Source organism: Saccostrea cucullata, unplaced genomic scaffold (genome assembly GCF_032062105.1).
Source record: "Saccostrea cucullata isolate Sc308-1 unplaced genomic scaffold, CSIRO_AGI_Scuc_v1 ctg1037, whole genome shotgun sequence".
NCBI classification, from domain to species: domain Eukaryota; kingdom Metazoa; phylum Mollusca; class Bivalvia; order Ostreida; family Ostreidae; genus Saccostrea; species Saccostrea cuccullata.
In genome coordinates, this window is record NW_026934157.1 from 65540 (window position 1) to 83179 (window position 17640).

A 17640-nucleotide genomic window follows, 5' to 3' on the forward strand; every position below is an offset into this window, starting at 1 on the left:
TCATTATTTGAATGTTTATTAAAGCATATCATTTGACTTACATGTATTTAATTCATTGTTGGAATCAAGAAAAAATATAACAATAAAATACGGAAAAAACTGATTAAGACAGTGATGACAAACAGTTTATTCTGAAGATGAGTGAACATTTCAGGTAAGTAAATCACATTCGACATACAAGAACAGGCACAGGTGAGTGGTGTATGACGTAATCACTCACGCTACCAAGCACAGTCCGACGAATCTTTCCCAGTCCTCTCGTGCCTGTGATTATCATTGTAGCATTCTCTTCTTTTGCTATTTTTATGATAGCCTCCCCTGGTTTTCCTGCGCCAGTGCGAAACTTCCCATCAATCTATTAAAATAAAATGGCCAAGTATAAATCCTCGACAAAAATGTTTTGTTTCAAAGGCGGTCTACCTCTGCGAATTTTTAGAGATGATGTATGCTTTTCCATTGCCATTCAACGTTTCAGATTAGTTGAATCATTTATTTTACTTTACTGATACCAAATTATGGTTAAGACATGACTATTGAAAGTGATGCATGCTATTTTACTAATATTTAATTCCAAATATTTAGGAAATTTGAAAACTCATGATGTTTCGGACTCCTTAAATTTAATTTCAATTTAACATATTTTAGTCTTACATGCAGCTAGATTTTGCATTTCTTTTTAAATATGTGTATCTGTTAATGTTATTAATATCATTTACTTGCAACGACACTGATGAATGTGCGCATTGTTTAAGTATGTAAATGTTTGCAGTCTATATTCGAGAGGAAGGAAATTGTAGTTTCGCACAAAACTTAACTAGGTGATATCAACTTTTGAAATACACTTTTACTAATCCACAAACTGATGATAGTTTCCTTATTTTGATAGGTAGTAGATTCAAGTGGAGTTAGATTATCAGGTATCTCCAATTAACAATTTCAAATAGATTATATCACTAAATGGCAGAGTATACAGAAACAAACCCTAAAAGAATGTAATTTTTTCCGATATCAATCGGAAGGAAAATAGTAATGAAACCATACATTAACTTAAACAATAAAATTAACATAACGATTTGCAGAAAAAAACAAAAAGTTATGAATGCCTAAATTAATACAGGACATTTTATTGTTTATATTTATATTTGTTTAAATAATCATTTAAAGGGCCTAAAAAGAATTTTTGCCTTCATACGTTTCAACAATGATCAAGAAATCTGTACAGGCGACTTGCCTACTGTAGTTCATGAGGTGATTAACGCAATGGTTTTTCTTAAGAAATAAAGGAGAAAATATTCAGCGGATGTAAATATATCGATTTAAACAAAAAAACCTAAAATATACAGGAATGACGTTTTACATGGGCCTAAATTTTTCCTTCAAAATGGCTGATGTTCCTTTCCTTCAGGTTACCGCTTTAATTAATTTAAAGAAGACGCTGTAAAGATATGCACATTTACTTGCTACTTTATTAAGATTTTTTCCGTGCTGAATGTGACAAAGCCATGTTTTTGTTTTTTTTTTGCTTAATAATCATTACCAGACAAGGACGAAAGAAAAAGATCTTGATTTTCGTCCTGAATGTTCTTAGCTGAATGTCAAAGTGATTGTTGACAACATCACGAATGAATCCATTACCGATCAGTATAATGTTGAAATCAACGAACGAGCTAACCATGAAATGACTGATGATGTCAATCCTGTTCATTTCTAATTTGTGAAGCTTATGAAAGGTTTGATATCTGGCATTGAGGGGATTGTAAATAGCAATTAGCTGAGATTTGTCTGTTTTCAGTTGATGTTTGTCAAACTATCAGATTGTTATGGTCTTATGGAGGACATGAAACATTTTCTATAAAGAGCTACATGTACATTGTTTCTGATATTTTAGAGAAATATGAAGTGAGTTCTTACAGTTACTTTTAAAAAGACTATATGTGTACAGACACATACAAATTTAGTAATGCATATCACTTACCCCGTAAGCCTTGACTTTTTCAGCGAATTTATCCTCTAATGCCTTCACGCTTTTCTCTAATTCATCCAAGAGTTGTCTCATAACACCTGGACCTAAATGTAAAATAAAACAAAAAAAATAATAGATCGATATGTGTTGATCTTTCAAAGCAGGAACGTAAACGACCATTTGGATCATTGATAAAGAAGCTATTTCACATTTCTTTAAATTCTGCAAATGAATTGCCACTTTTATGTTAACCTAATCAGAATGATGAATGATATATCTCTTTCAAATCTTTACGTTTCTTTTTAAAAACTTTTTCAGTTTTACATCTTTTTCTTAAGCATATATAACATGCCGTTAAATTTCAAGAATTAATCACGATGACTGAAAAAATGGATTCATTATACTTTCTAAAATAAAAGTGTGATAAGTTTCAACCATGAAACTAATACAGCGATAAGATAATGATGATCATCCAGCTGTCAGCAAAATGCAGAAAGCATGTTAAAGTGCTGTTATCTTCTAAAATTAGCTTTACATTAAAACTGCATTTCATGTTAGTTATCAGACACGTTAATGCATCATAATGAGGCTTTGTTAGGAACAACAGAGTAAAGGATGACTGCACTTAACGCTGTGTTTTGGGTCTTTTTCGGTCACTTCTGTTGCTTTTAAATCTTGACCTAAGTTCAATTTTATATATTTCCTACAAATGTCTGTCAATTAGACACCCAATTTAAATGTTAAGAATGATTTTATACTGTAATGTAATAACTATTTTCACGTTTTTTGTCCTTATGGTTTTCCAAATACAGATCATTTTCACTTACCTGCCCTTAATTGTACATTATGTATGTATGAGAGGCAGAGCTAACATATCATAAGAATGGAACTGAAATTAGATTGATGAATAACAATGACTTGTATTTAAAAATACGAGATCTCTATTTTTCATCTTCCTATTTATTCTGCATGGCACAAGTACATTATTTACATAAGCTTTTCAAAGTATGAGCCATCCATGTAAGTAAAAAATATTTTAAATCGATGACTGACTATTTAACGTGTTCGATCACTGTGTCCTAATTAACACAAACATGCTACCAATAAGTCACGTGACGGAATTTTGTATTCACAAAACTACCTGAGGAAAGATATCACGTGGTGAATTACAATATTCAACGTGTCGCGGCCCTTGGTTACAACAGAGGGAGCGAGAAAAAAGAAGCATTTTTTTTCTCTTTTAAACCATGAGCGCATGTTTGTCTATCAATCTCCTTTTAACACAACATTATTTATGCAAATATACAACTACTGTTAAAAGGAGAAAAATAAAACATGTGCTGCATTAAAGTCAGTAAAAAATGTTCACTATCGTACGGAAATTGAATAAATTGAGATGACCCCCGCCTTAGAAAACAGATTCATACACCGAAGAGACAAACTTTTATTTATTGTAATTAAGTAAAGTTGTAGATTAGATGTTGATCATTCCTGCAATTAAAAGAAAGATGTATGTTTTGAATGTTTACTTTGACGTAAATTTCGCAAATCCTTGAGTGCAGTCATCCTTTGTCTAGCTTATTAATGACAGGCAAATTAAAAAAAACAAGTTACTAGTATACATTTTCATTGGATACCTAAAATTCATATTTGTCATCTTGTATGTTTTTGCTAAATGAAAACAAAACAGGATGAAGTTATCATCTGTGTCTAGCTATTGTCACGAAATTTCTAAGTATTGTTGAATGATTATTTCATGTAGCTACCCTAACTGACTTCTACAAAATATTTGGAATATGTTCGGTGTACTTATATAATGGTCATGGAAACAAAAATTTCACAGATCTTTTGATTTTCCTTTAATTTTTTTTTCTGTTTAAATAGATCAAACCGCATGTAAATCTCCGGTAGGTTCTGCTGGCTTACATTTCCAGATTGACTGACATGCATGGCCCAAACTCACGACTGACATGAAAACAAATTCACTGGGCAAATAATGTAAAAAAAAAAATACATATATATTGTGCTCATGTGAAAAAGAAATGCATCAAATTAATGACGTCATATTTCCAGAATGGTATTCCTTTATGTCATTTTCTTTTCTGATCTATTACAGTCATGAACTCGATTAATATTTAAGCCATTTTCAAAACTCTTTGAAAACCTTGAATTTTTAGGGCACGATAAAGCTAAAACCATACCTTGTTCTTTGTCATAACAAGAATAGATATGGGTTACCCCATATCCAAAGATATTCGACTGTTAGATTTAATATGTTTAACAGTGTTTATAATGACGTTAATAAAAAAAAACTGCACTGTCTAATTATGGAACTGTTGTAAATATTGAAGGAAATTGGTCACCCAGTTCCTAACAAACAGTACACATAGGCCTACATGTACCTGTGTCCGCAAGACCAAATTTAGCCTTGGTCTACACACGTGCAATGACTGTTAGCAATTCATTTTTTAAAAAATCCAACAAATATAATCATATAAATGAATTCTGATTAATAAAAATTATACAATCCCTTTGAACTTTATATACAATATTTGCATCTGCAACAACTTGTGTTTTTTTATTCTAAACTGAAAAATGAAAACCTTTTTTGTTTTGAAAATAACTGAAATATATAATATATTTGTCGCAGAAATTACTTTTATTCAAGTTCTATATATAATGGTATGCTGAACTTCAACACGAAAAATCAAACAAATTATTTTTGCCACACATACCCTACAGTTTACAAAGTGTACACAAATGCTAATTGAAAATTCCCTCATTTAATAATACACACACACAGAATGATTAATTGTTTCTTTAAGAACAAATTGTATGATAATTAACGGACTATAAAAAGTAATACAATTGTTGATATAGTATTATCAATTCATTTGAAAATTATGAATCGAAGAATGACCTAATTATTCTCTGTTATCAAACACGTAAAAAAAAAAGCTAAAGTGAATATTGATATTTTTTATTTGCATTTCGGGGGGAAAGTGACTTTTTTTGAAGGAATTTTTGATTTCTTGAAATGACATACACAACATTTATCATGAACAATAATGTTGTATCTACTTATCATGATGGAATTAGTAGAGAATGTGTGAGCTGCCGCTGAATACAGTTATATATCTTGCAAAGATAGTATGCATTGATCGAATATATAGATAATGACCAATGGATTAACGAAATGTTGGTCTTAACCGGAGTTGTTGAAATTTCCGTAACCTTAACTTATCTGCTAGTAGTTTGCAGCGGTTTAAGAATTAATCGTACTCACTTTATGCTTTAAAATAGTATTTGAGAGAAAACTTTATGAAAAATTGATTATTTTTAGAAAAGCTTTAGTCATGTAATAAGTTAGCTAAAACCATACCTTGTTCTAATATTGTCATAATAATGATTAATGTCAAGTGGAAAGCCTTCTCTCGGGGAAATGAATGTAATAACTGCTTTGTAGTTTCTCCAAAAAAAAAAAATCGGTAAGTAAAGGATCCCTCTATTGATCAATATTTTTAAGCTTGTCATTTAACACTTAAAATATTGCTGCATTATTTCATGATGTTACTTAAGGTAGGATTCTTCTCATATTTCTAATATTTAAAAATTAATGAAATTTTCATAGAATCAAGAAGACAATATCAGTAAGTGATATTATCAGTGAAATTAAATTTGACCGTTTTATATTAGAGGTCAAGGTCATTATCTTTTTCCTTGACATTTAGAATAAAAAAATAACTGTTGCCAATCATGTGATACCTACTTCTATTTCAAAAGTTTAATGATTGTTCTTTTTGCATAAAAAACATATTACTATATCGGGTCTATAGCATGATATTACCAAATTTACATAAATAATTTAACTTAACTGGATATTAGCTAATCCGAATTTTCTATGTTTTTCTTAATATTTCAAGATATATTAGTTATTTTCATATGCTTCCTATATTTAACTTTTTCTTCTTTTCACATATAATAAAGTAGTCTTATAAATGTACAAAATGATACAAAAACAAAAAGTTTTGATCGTTTACTAAGAGAGAAAAAATACTTTTTATAGATTTTTGGCTCAAATCTGCACTTTGATAGGAAGCGTTTAAAAGCTAATAAAGTTCTAGTTTGTTTGAGAAATCATATTTATTTGATATATTTTGAAAGTTTAGTCCCTCTTTATTAGTCTAACTTACATTTGAAAATTTCTCCAAGACTTCGATTGTGTAAAAACTATAACTAAATTCGTAGTTCTATAATAATTTTGAGAAGCAGAAAAGAAGATATTTTCATACGCCACCATTCCGCCAAAAATATCCCTGCTAGTTTTCAAAAACAATTTACCATTTCTATTTAAAGTTGTACAATTGTGATGAGGAAAGAAAAATATGGTCTTTTAAATTCCTTACACCTCAATATATAAGACATATAAGCAAATATACTTTGAATGTTTCATCTAGTCAGAAACCAGAGAAGGATCCTACCTTAAGTGTTCAGGTTATATTATTTCAAGTTTGTTGTTTCTTTTTTCAGAGAAAAATAAACAGTTCAAGTACAATTTAATTATAAAAGTACTTTAAAGGTTAGATGCATTCTAGAATAAAGAGAAAAAAATCTTTGAATTAGTTATCTAAAATATTCCAGCAATGTTGCAAGGTTGTATCTCAAACATTGATTTATTACTGCGACTAATCTGTAACCAAATTTGCTCTACAGAAATCAGGACAATGTTATAGCTCTCATGAGAGACGACAAATCATATGATCTCGCAAATACAGCTCTCAGCTCGGTGTCATTTGTGTTGTGTAATTGAATTCAAGGCAGATTACTGCAATCGTATGCTCAACAACAGTTTAATTTGTTTTGGTTTAAAATATATTGCAATCAGTTTTCCGTGACACATTTTAGTAAAGAAAATTGAAAGATTCAAGTTTGATTTTGAATTTAAAAAAAAAAAAAGTTTTATTCCTCCTTTAAAAAAAAACACTTTTATCATAGCAATTGAAACTTTTGATCATCATGCGTTGTGAGTGGTTTGTAAACCATTTACGTCTTTTGGAATATAAAGCCTAAACATAACATGAATATCTCATTGAATACACTTTTACTTATTGTGCTATAAGGCTAAGGACTCTATCGAAACATTTTTAAATCCTAGTTATCAGATACTTACAGATAGTTCAACACATAACATTTCTTCCTTACAACTCTTCTAATATCTTTTCTATTTTATTTCTAATTGTAAAATCATGCTCATATTTGTAATAAAATAAAAATGCAGATACATACTTGGTATTGTGAAATCGAACGCTTCCTTCTGAAGAGTCACGGGCGACCACTCTCCTACGACGCAAATACTTTGATTCAGATACTTTGTGATTCTTTAGGAAGTATTTCTTTGTTGATTTTGTCAATTCATGAATGATATTTAGCTCAATATGCACAAGTTAAATCATTGATAGAATTACCTTTGATTTTCTTTATGCATACAAATCTAGCATAGTTAATTTTCATGATTTTTTTTTGTTGTGACGTAAAACAAAATGTGATTTAAATTGAAATTGTGATTACAGTTGTTTTGTGAATGCAAAGGAGGTGGTTTTGAATTGCATTGCAAAGAGAGAAAAATATAAATAGGAAGAACAGAAATTGATCTTTTAAGTCTATTTAAACAATATACACAAAGCAAACGCAGACCTCTTACAACATGGGCGTTGTTATAAGTTGCCATGAAGGAGTAAGAATCCTATGTTTACAGGTCACACCCGCCGTTTGCTCTTTGCCATGATCAGACAAGTGGAAAAATCTTGCAGAGATGCCACTACATTGACAACAAATACTGACTCTAGACTGTTGATATTTTTGTTCAATCAACGTATTTGTTTGAACTCTCCTTGTTTGTAAAATATACAAAATGTCCCTAAGAAAAGAATGCTCTTGCGCATATACATGTATACCAACTGGGACTCATAAATTCTATATAGAGGTTATTATGGTAAACTGCTACGTAAACAAAGGAAGCTGATGATAAGAAAGTTTAAGTCACCACGCCCATTCCCAACCCGTGTCCCCAGACCACTATCAAGTCTTTCTCCAAAAACAACAACGACCAAAAAGAATCATAACACGAACCAGATGTGTCAGAATTAGCACGTGTCAGAATTAGCACGTGTCAGAATTAAGATAGGAATGAAAATGAATATTCTTTATAGATAAAACATCGTCGATTTATCTTAATTTTGTATTGAGTGTCAGAGCAAAATTTTCTTCTTTTTGATTTAGAAGTTGTTAGATAAATTACATGTATCATCTATTTGAATACAAAACTACGTATGCTAATAACAGGGCGCAGTAAGTACACATTGGAGTCTCGGCAGATTGTTGGAAGGCTTGATATCCAAAAACTACATCGAAATATATGAAGATATCTAACAGTATTCAAGTTCAAAAGTTCATAATACAATTCAAAATAGGCGCAGAGCAAACACAGACCTCCAAAACATCAGAGGTGGGATAAGGTGCCATAGATGAGCCAGCATCCCCTGCAGACTGGTCACATCCGCCATGTGCTCTTTGTCTTGATTAGGAAATAAGGGGGAAATCCATCAATTCAGTGTGTTAATAATGTTAAATATTACCTAAGAGTACGTGTGTATGAAATCAAAGTGATAAGTGTGAGTGATGGAAATGATAAGAGATAAGTGCCAAAAGATTGTAAAGGTGCACGATTTAGAATGAGAAGAATAAGGTGTTATAGTGCAATAGCTTATTAGACCCATTACTTATTTCGTACACATAATTTGTCCTTAAAACAGTCAGTTAGCAACACGACTTTTTATTCTCCAATTCTGAATTTAAAAACTAGTCTGACAGAAAGATTTAATTTTTATAATTTATAAAGAAGAGTAGAAAAAAATATGGAGACAATCTTGTACTTGAAATTGGCAAATAATTCTCAGTAGAATAAGAAACAATATGCACATTTCAATATAAGAAAAAAACAATGGGAATAATTATTAACTTCAGAGCATCCGATACAAAAATATTGATTTTAATTTATTTAGCATGATCAAAATTTCATAACAATATTGTTTTAGATTTATTCAAATCGAATATTACCTTTAATTTTTCAAATCCATTTACCAATTACTAATGAATAAAATATTTCTTCTTATTAAAACTTTTATTTTCAGATGATTAATATTTTTTTGTTCGTACGCAAGGAATAGAAGATTAACGGTGTATGGTTTTGTATCTGCATGTAAATGTTCGAAAATGAATGTGTATTTTTAAACTTGGTAATACGCACATATTGAAGCAAATGTTATTTTTATTGCAAAATACGAGAGAGTTTTCTAAGTACAAAATAAGTTTTCTGAATGTTCATATTATATTTTTACTAATATAATTTGTTTGGCTTTATTGACAACATTCCGTTCTTTTGTTGCTTTATTGGTTAGGTTTACATCTAGGCATTGCTATTGAAGAAGGAACACACAATTACAACGTTGGGAATTACACAAAATTGAAAATGCAGTGAAATATTTGCACATTGTATATAAATACTAGTATATCTATAGGAATACTAAAATCGGTGTGAGGAAGAATAAAAAAGAGAAAAGAGTACAGTGTTTTCCATATGTAGGAAAATTATGAAAGCATTAATACTCACTAGCCAAAGAAAAGTCATAGGACTCCGGAATGTGAATAAGAACAATGACGTCATCATCTCGTCTTATTTTTTCTAAGTACCCTTCAAGAATAATAATAAATAATAAATTCAAATTTGATAATGTGAAGATTGTAAAAAATTATACTTTTTTTTAAATGTTCAATAAGTACGCGATTTTCATCTGTATGGAGATGAAAAAAATATGTTCAGATAATTCATCAATCAGCCTCTTTCTGTCCAAAATGAAAGTCACCGTCATCTGCGCTTCTTTATTCATGTGCATGTATCAGAAATATAAATAAATACTTGTATAAGAAAAAGAGCATTTTATTATTCAATTATTAACAAGATCTGTTATAGACTGAAATAATTAATTGTAATTAAAGTCGCAATAAAGGAAAAGCTGGTGATTGAACGTGAAATTGCGTAAAATTAATTGTAAGAAATGCACATTAGTAAGAGGATATCGTAAGCATTCAAACCTTTTTGAAAACGACTAAATTATCAGTAAGAACTCGTAAAAAAAAAACAATTTTAGCCAAACATTAAGAACTGTCACGTAAGCCGTTCTGTAGTTGCAGAGAGTTTGAACACTGAAATGACTTCAGCCCAAATGACTCGATATAGAAAAATATCTCCTATTTTCACATTTTATGAATATTTTTTTATTAAACAAATTTAAAAAAAATTAAATCTTTATATTCATTTTACTTTGTATATACTTATTGCAAGTTGTTTGTATATACAACATTAACGACATGCATATTACACAAATAATAGAATAATCTTTAAGAAGAAATTTTAATACTTGAGGAAACAAAATTTTCTTCCATTCTGAAAAAAACCTTATATCCTCTCATTCTGCAATAAGTACACTGTAAGTGCATAAAAAAACTTGAATGTTAAATTATAGACAAAAGGAACTAGAAACGAACAGACTCTGACCAGAATTCCTAACTTATCTCTTTGGTTCAAATGAAATTCAGGAAGATATGTTCTAAATGCGTTTTTGAATTTTCTTTTATTTCACCCCAAAATAGATGAGTAATTTTCAATTGATATAGCAAGAAGTCTCCATTACAATAAAACTTCCAATAAAACACCGAACTGGAAAGTCTCGGCGCATCATAAAAGCAGATATTGAAGGAACTCAAGATCCCAGTGCGATGTCGGGCAATGGATTTTAGTGCCACCGGAGATTACTGTTCGGAAAATCTACAAAACTAAGCAATCTGATTATCTTTAACTTCGCAATCTCTTGGTACGTGGTTCAATGTTGAAGGAGAGTTTTACATCCTCAATTTTGCGTGCCTAATTAAAAGAAATGCTGGGGATTTTATCGAGAACATATCGCCAGGTTTCCCTTGCTAAAAACTTTATTGATTTAGGTACATCTTCCATACAGAAAAAGGTTAAAAATGTGACGTTTTATGCATGGAACTAGGTTTTTACTACCTATTGGATATCATTACTTTTAGAAAATCTTAATTTATTCACATTTTCTATGACAGTTAATAATTGTTCAAATTTTTATTAATGTTGTTGATTTTTAAGACACGATAAAGAAGCTCTGTGTGTGTTTCTTAGTGCATGATGTAAATATAAATGTATCTTTGACGTGTTATCTTAATAAGATTAGGGATATATCTACATTAAACAGCATGCACCACGTGTCAAGGTTCGTCGAAAACTTAAAACGATCTACAAATTTTACATTTTAGCTTACTATTTCTGAGAATTTTTATACATCGGTTTTTTGTAAATGAGTATACATTAAATAAATCAATTAAATAATGATAATAAATCAATAATGAAAATATATGTACTTACAATCAAAAGCTTTTTCTGCATAATCACTATTATCTATAGCAATAGCAACAACCCGAGGCTGTCTTCCGTCTTTATCCTCAGTTGCCATTGTCAATATTCCTTACTTCTCCACAGAAAGACTTTCCTGTCAAGAATAAAAGACACTCTTCAAATGAAGTTAATCAGAGAACTGGGACTACTTGTTTGCTGATGGTTCCTTGAAAAATTGTAATCTTAGATGTCCGTTACAGCAAGTTCTTGATGCGAAAGTGAAAACCTTCACACATTGATTTTTTTCCCTCAGAAACATTTAAAGACGCAGAATTAATGCAAAGAGAAACGCCAAAAGTCAATTAATAGTTGAGTGTCCTATCTTCATTACCATCTTTTGCAATTAGGAGCAATTCTTCAGCAATCCTACTGGAGAGTAAGCTGACTTTTTAGTCGTGCCTACCAAAAAGCCATTTTTAACCATTCGATACATTTTCCTTATCAGTACATATTACAGACCTACCTATAAAAGCAGATATGTTCTGCTATATGTCCTCATTTAACATAGGATCTGACAACAAGGCCATCCGTTTTAAGCATCCAAACACTGAAGAATAATGTATTATTAATAAAGTGCTATGATACGCTTCGTGTTCTTGAGTACATCAGCTACGAATTTATTGATGATTTTTTATCATCGGGATACAAGCAATGTATAGACCCTGCCATAAATTGACTGCCTAATCAATTGATCTCATAATCCATCTGACCTGTTCTGGTGAACAATTGATTCTGACAAGCTGTTTGATTACGAAGTTGTAATTATGACAGAAGTAAACGCTTGTTCGGTGAAATTGATTAAATAAATGAACAAATGGATGAAAGACGTTTTAGTTCATTTTCCGGGTGAGCATCAAGGCAGAGCAGCAGTCTTCATATAGAAACATGTTACGAAATCAGTAACAATACAAGGCAACATTTACAGACAGAACATGTTCAATTCAAAGAACATACATGTATTTCAGAAAACGCAGAGTGAAAGTTTATCCTCTGTCCCAGATTTTTTCCTAGGTACCAGACACCAGTAAATGTAAAACCAAAACAGCATTTTTGTCAAATGTCGATTTGCATTTTGTATTTTTAGTCAATTTGCATAATTTATTATTTTAATGACTTGTGTTTTTACCTTCGGTTTAAAGTCTTTGTAAATTTGTCTATTTTAGTTGTTTTCAATATTCAGCAGAATTTACAAGAACATTTCACTTAGTTTGATTATTAAAGCTGAACACGACTCCTAAACAGACATACTCCATACTCCAATTCGATATTATCATTTACGATATCAACACCTATATACTCTTCGCATTCGTTTCAGCTGAATGCTTTATTGTTACGGGTATCGGCGTTGAATGGCGATCAGTGCTCGTGCTGGCTACTTTACATTACTTTTGTTTATGTTTCATTGCAAACACGTGTACATGTATCTGTGTTTGTTTGTATATTGCACTGACCTGTACAACTATTGTAAGTTTCTCTGGTATTCTTTCTTTCCTACATTAGAAGAAGTATTACAGTTATTTTTGTCGCTACTGAGTGCTGTATAGCATACAGTGTACGTCCATCTACACCAGTGTCGACTGATTACACTGAACAACAACGAGATCAGGTCATTATATAGGGGTCCTCAGATAAAGCGAGCGTCCGATCGAAAATGGCGGACATAATTATTTACGAATCGTTTTCAGATTTAATTTGTAGAAAATTCTATATATTGAAATGCGTAAATGTTTCATCACAGAGTAATCAAATTATTTGTTTTGAGTAAATATGTGTTCAAATTTTCTTTTCTTTTCTTTTTTTTTTTTTTTTTTTTTTTGTAAAGAGAACATTTAAGATTCGAACAGACAAAAGGAATATGATGAAAAATATCTCTTTTATTACAGACAGAATTTAAGCATAGCAAGAATAAATGAAGAACTGCTTTTAACATATTGGCATCGTCCTGCTAGACGTTGACTGATTTTTTTCTTTAAGATGATAGTATCATCGACAGCACATTATTTATGGTGTATCGCCAAATAACATGATTTAAAAGTTACATCATATACAAGGAACAAAACACTTTCAGAACTTCAATCCTTCTCCTTATAGAATGTTTTTTATCATAGATTGATCCCACGAGATAAAACGTTTCATAAAAAAACGAAGAGAAAAACACAAAATGCATTTTCTTTGCTTGTTAAAAGCTGCATTTACGTTTGAAGTGGTTTATTTATAAACGTTACTTGTTGGAGTACCTTTAAAATGAAAACAGAGAGATATTGAAACAAAAGAACATTGTTGTTGCAATAAACTGAAAAACGCATCAAGATTATGTGAGAGACAAATTGCTTTTCTGAAAAGCATTTGTTGTGCATCTGCACTACAGGATAAAAATATTTATGGTTCAATATTCAGAAGGAACAATTCATCAAGCACCATCAATCATCATCGCTGAAAAAGTTGCATCTATCTTTATCCAGTTTGAAATAGCTGTTTACGTCTAGGTTCATGAATAAATTATTTATAGTATTAATACAAGAGCATAATAGTGCAAAACATAAAATGCACATAGTCCTTAACTGCATGCTATGTCTGTAAAAATTACCATTTCAAATGAAATTTTAGATTGTAACAGTGATCATAAATAATTGCTTTGAACATAAAGCATTATTTTGTCTGCTAGTTTCTAAAATGGCTTTTTATGCAATGTGTTATTCGAAATGCAGGAACATAACTTGTAAGCAATTATGCATTCACTGGACATTTTGCTAGACCTACTATGCATCTAGTATTATCTTCTTGTGTTCATTTTCCTATACGTGAATGAAGAAATATTTGAATTGGTATTCCTTTCTTCAACAAGTATTCATATTTAGATGCACCATTGTGTTGATATTATTTCATTCAATCATGGCACATGATCCCACCTCTGATGTTTTGAAGGTCCATGTTTGCTTTGCTCCTATTTTGTATTGTTTAATGGACTTTTCAGCTTGAATATTGTTTGTTATGTGGATCCATATATCATGCAACGTTTTACATATTAAAGCGCCATTTTATCCATGTTTAAACATATTTAGGAAACTCAGCAAATTATTCTTTTAAATTAAACTGTTAAAATTCTAAATAAAAATTTATAGAAAATATTTGTTACACAAATCAAAATTGACCAATGGTGGAGTCCGTGATTATAACAGAGATAGAATACATGTACATGTATATGATTACTAAGACATTAATTTTATCAATTGTTTAAACAATTATATACTAGTATTCAAATTTAAGCATTTTTATACGTATCTAATCAATTTATATTCCCGAATTGCTTTCATTTAATTTAATTTAATTTTGTTTCGCTAGAATGAAAAATTTCCAATATCTTAAAACTGCTTTTCCCATGTTTCATTTTTCATTTACATGTCAGGAAGTAGATGATTCGTCAAGAACAATTTCAATAAAGCACCCAATAATCGTTATTTTTCACATGTATGTTGGTTCTGCTTACATTAAGGATAAATTGAACTGTGATTATACAATTATATATGATGCCCAGCCATTTCAAATCAATAAGTTTAATCAGACATTAATGAAAAAGAGCATACAGAGCGCATTGGTACCTGTAATGTATTTCAAATACCTTCATATTAAGCATATGTATATCTTATCTAAATACACGTTACGTCAGCCTAAATAAGCATTGCCAAGTATTACATTTTTAGGCAAACCATACATTTACAAATTTTTGAAAAGTAAAGTTCAAGCAATTTTTTTTTCCTTTTGACTCACCTCAATACTGTCAATACTTTTGTCTTGAGTGTTAGAATTCCAATATCGTAGACCTGTAGGAATTCAATATCCTTGCTTGCTTGAAAATCTTCCAGTCTATCTGCACTGTAGATTTATTGTCTTTTCACTGTTTAGTGGTGCTCGTTAAGTAATACAGCTTTCATCGTGTATTGATCAGGGAAAAATCAATTAACAAAGAAAATGAGAAATGTTTCTTAAATGTAAGATGATAATTATAATTATATTGAATTAATCAACAAATGTATTTATCAAGGAAACAATGCATAGTGTTGATATGAAATTGCATATCCAGTGACAACACAACCAATGAAACTTTACTTTTATAACCAAGATGGTTTTAGTCATGAGAAATATCTATACTGATATTTTTCCCCTTTTAATTACTCCTTTTCAGAACTGCTGATTTTTTGACACCGTGGTTTGCATATATAATGCTCTTACACAATAAGTTATAATCTTTGTTCATTCACTATGCACCACTCTGCTAATGACGACTTTGATAAGTCATTTGAATGATAAATAAACATTCAAATAGAAACTCGTGGAATGTATAACTAATAACGTTATTTCACCCAAAGGAAATATATAAAAATTGTATTTTCTTTCAAAGAAATAAATACAAAAAAATTGTAGTACGTGATATTTAATGAGTTGTTTCTGTCAGAGACGGGCTTTACTTAGACTTTGCATCGTTTTCCATAATAATGAAATAAATGTCATGTATAACTGTCTTATTATTGAATGTCACGAAATGCTCAGATTAAGAATTTCTCAGTTATGTTCGAATACGTTTGTTTCCACCAGAACAACATACAGTATTGTCGCATTTCCACCTGAATGAATTTCTAGTTATTGAAAATATTTCTTCTTTTTTTCTACAAGGAGGAAAATATGTTTATTGGATGCGTTATCTTAATTTACTACATTTTAACCAGTGAAATACTGTAATTTATTTATTGAATAAAAATGATATCCTGTCACAGTGTGAAAGGATATCATTTTGATATCCTTTCACGGTGTGACAAATATTAAAGAAGTGCGGTAAAACTCTCCATATTTCTTTCCATAACGGAGAGTGTTTTAAAAAAATTAATTTGACCTGATATAAGATAGATAGAAGTAAATAAATCATTCTTACAGAAAATGAAACTGCCAAAATTACCAAAATATGTTGCTAAATCCATGTTTTCAGCTCACTTACCTATCAACCGTTCAACTATGACGTCATGTAGCCTATGACTGTATTACAAAAAGACAAAGGAAAAATCAAAGAAAAAATGTAATAAATAGAAAATTTAAATGTTTTGTTGTTGAATATGGAATATTTATACTCGTGAGACAAGATTTTTTTATATTTTCACTCGTGCTTTGCACTCATAAAAATATCAAATATCCTGTCTCACTCTTGAAATAACAAAACATTGAATATCCTCTATTTACACACATATTTATCTGGACACAATTTCTTCCTTGGAGAGATATGTTAAGCGTTTAACAAAAATGTGGAATTTCATGGTTAATCCTTCTCACTTATTTTATATTTGCAAAATTAAATAGCTAATTTATATACGATTTGCAATTAGTTTTTGTCTCGAAATAAATTTCACTGTTCAATGGCCCTGACTAAAGGTCAAAAATTGAAGCGCTTAATGGAACAGGGTGGCATCTCTATCTTAGAAAAACACATTTCGGAATGAGAAGTAAAACAACATACAATCAATTTATCAATCTTCTAGTTTAATGTATTAACACATGCTTTGTTACGTTTGAGTTCACTTAAAAGTCTATTAGATGTAGAAAGAGAACAAGCACATAGTGATATAATTCATAATTTATTCATTCAACATGGGAATTCGGGGAAATCAAAAACCTTTTAAATGTGTCAATGTTCCGAATTAAACAAAAACTTTCACAATCCCTCGATTGTTTACTAACCTAATTTAAAAATCAATAGAACAGTATGTTATCTGATGGGATCAAACCACGTCACCATATAGCGATTACAATTTATTTTAAACCATTTCTTCAAGAGGGAGAGTTTTAATCGAATTTATTGCACGAAAAATCATACTAAAGAAATATGAAGTGTGAAAATTCTGCATTTTGTAAGAAAAAGGTTGTTATAGGATAGGCTTTTAAGGTTCGTTATATTTTGCCCTCGAAGGTCCGGGAGGTATATTGTGTTTGCCCTGTCCGTCCGACTGTTTTGTCTACAAAACCATGCCCACAACTTAAGAGTAAGTGAGGCTAAGACTTCAATATTTCTGCGGTATATCTCTTATGTAAATACCTTTCTTTGGGTACAAAAAAATTTGACCTCTTGAACTTAACCATGACCCTGGAGTTTGACCTCATTTAC

General features: G+C 30.4%; 1 protein-coding gene across 4 annotated transcripts; it reads right to left on the reverse strand.

Annotated features, from left to right (window-relative positions):
* On the reverse strand, positions 1 to 15481 carry LOC134240057 (universal stress protein in QAH/OAS sulfhydrylase 3'region-like). Of its 4 annotated transcripts, none has more exons than XM_062722168.1 (6): positions 15261 to 15481; positions 11463 to 11586; positions 9633 to 9713; positions 7250 to 7303; positions 1976 to 2067; positions 1 to 355 (listed from the first exon to the last, which is right to left on the reverse strand). In XM_062722168.1, the coding sequence occupies exons 2-6, from the start codon at positions 11548 to 11550 to the stop codon at positions 164 to 166; spliced, it is 507 nt and encodes a 168-aa protein (XP_062578152.1). In that variant the 5' UTR covers positions 11551 to 11586; positions 15261 to 15481; the 3' UTR covers positions 1 to 163. The 4 variants fall into 4 exon arrangements, with proteins under 4 accessions (XP_062578152.1, XP_062578153.1, XP_062578154.1 ...); XM_062722169.1 differs by lacking the exon at positions 15261 to 15481 and adding an exon at positions 11956 to 12178; XM_062722170.1 differs by lacking the exon at positions 15261 to 15481 and adding an exon at positions 11824 to 11914.
* Positions 15482 to 17640: the final 2159 nt, after the last annotated feature.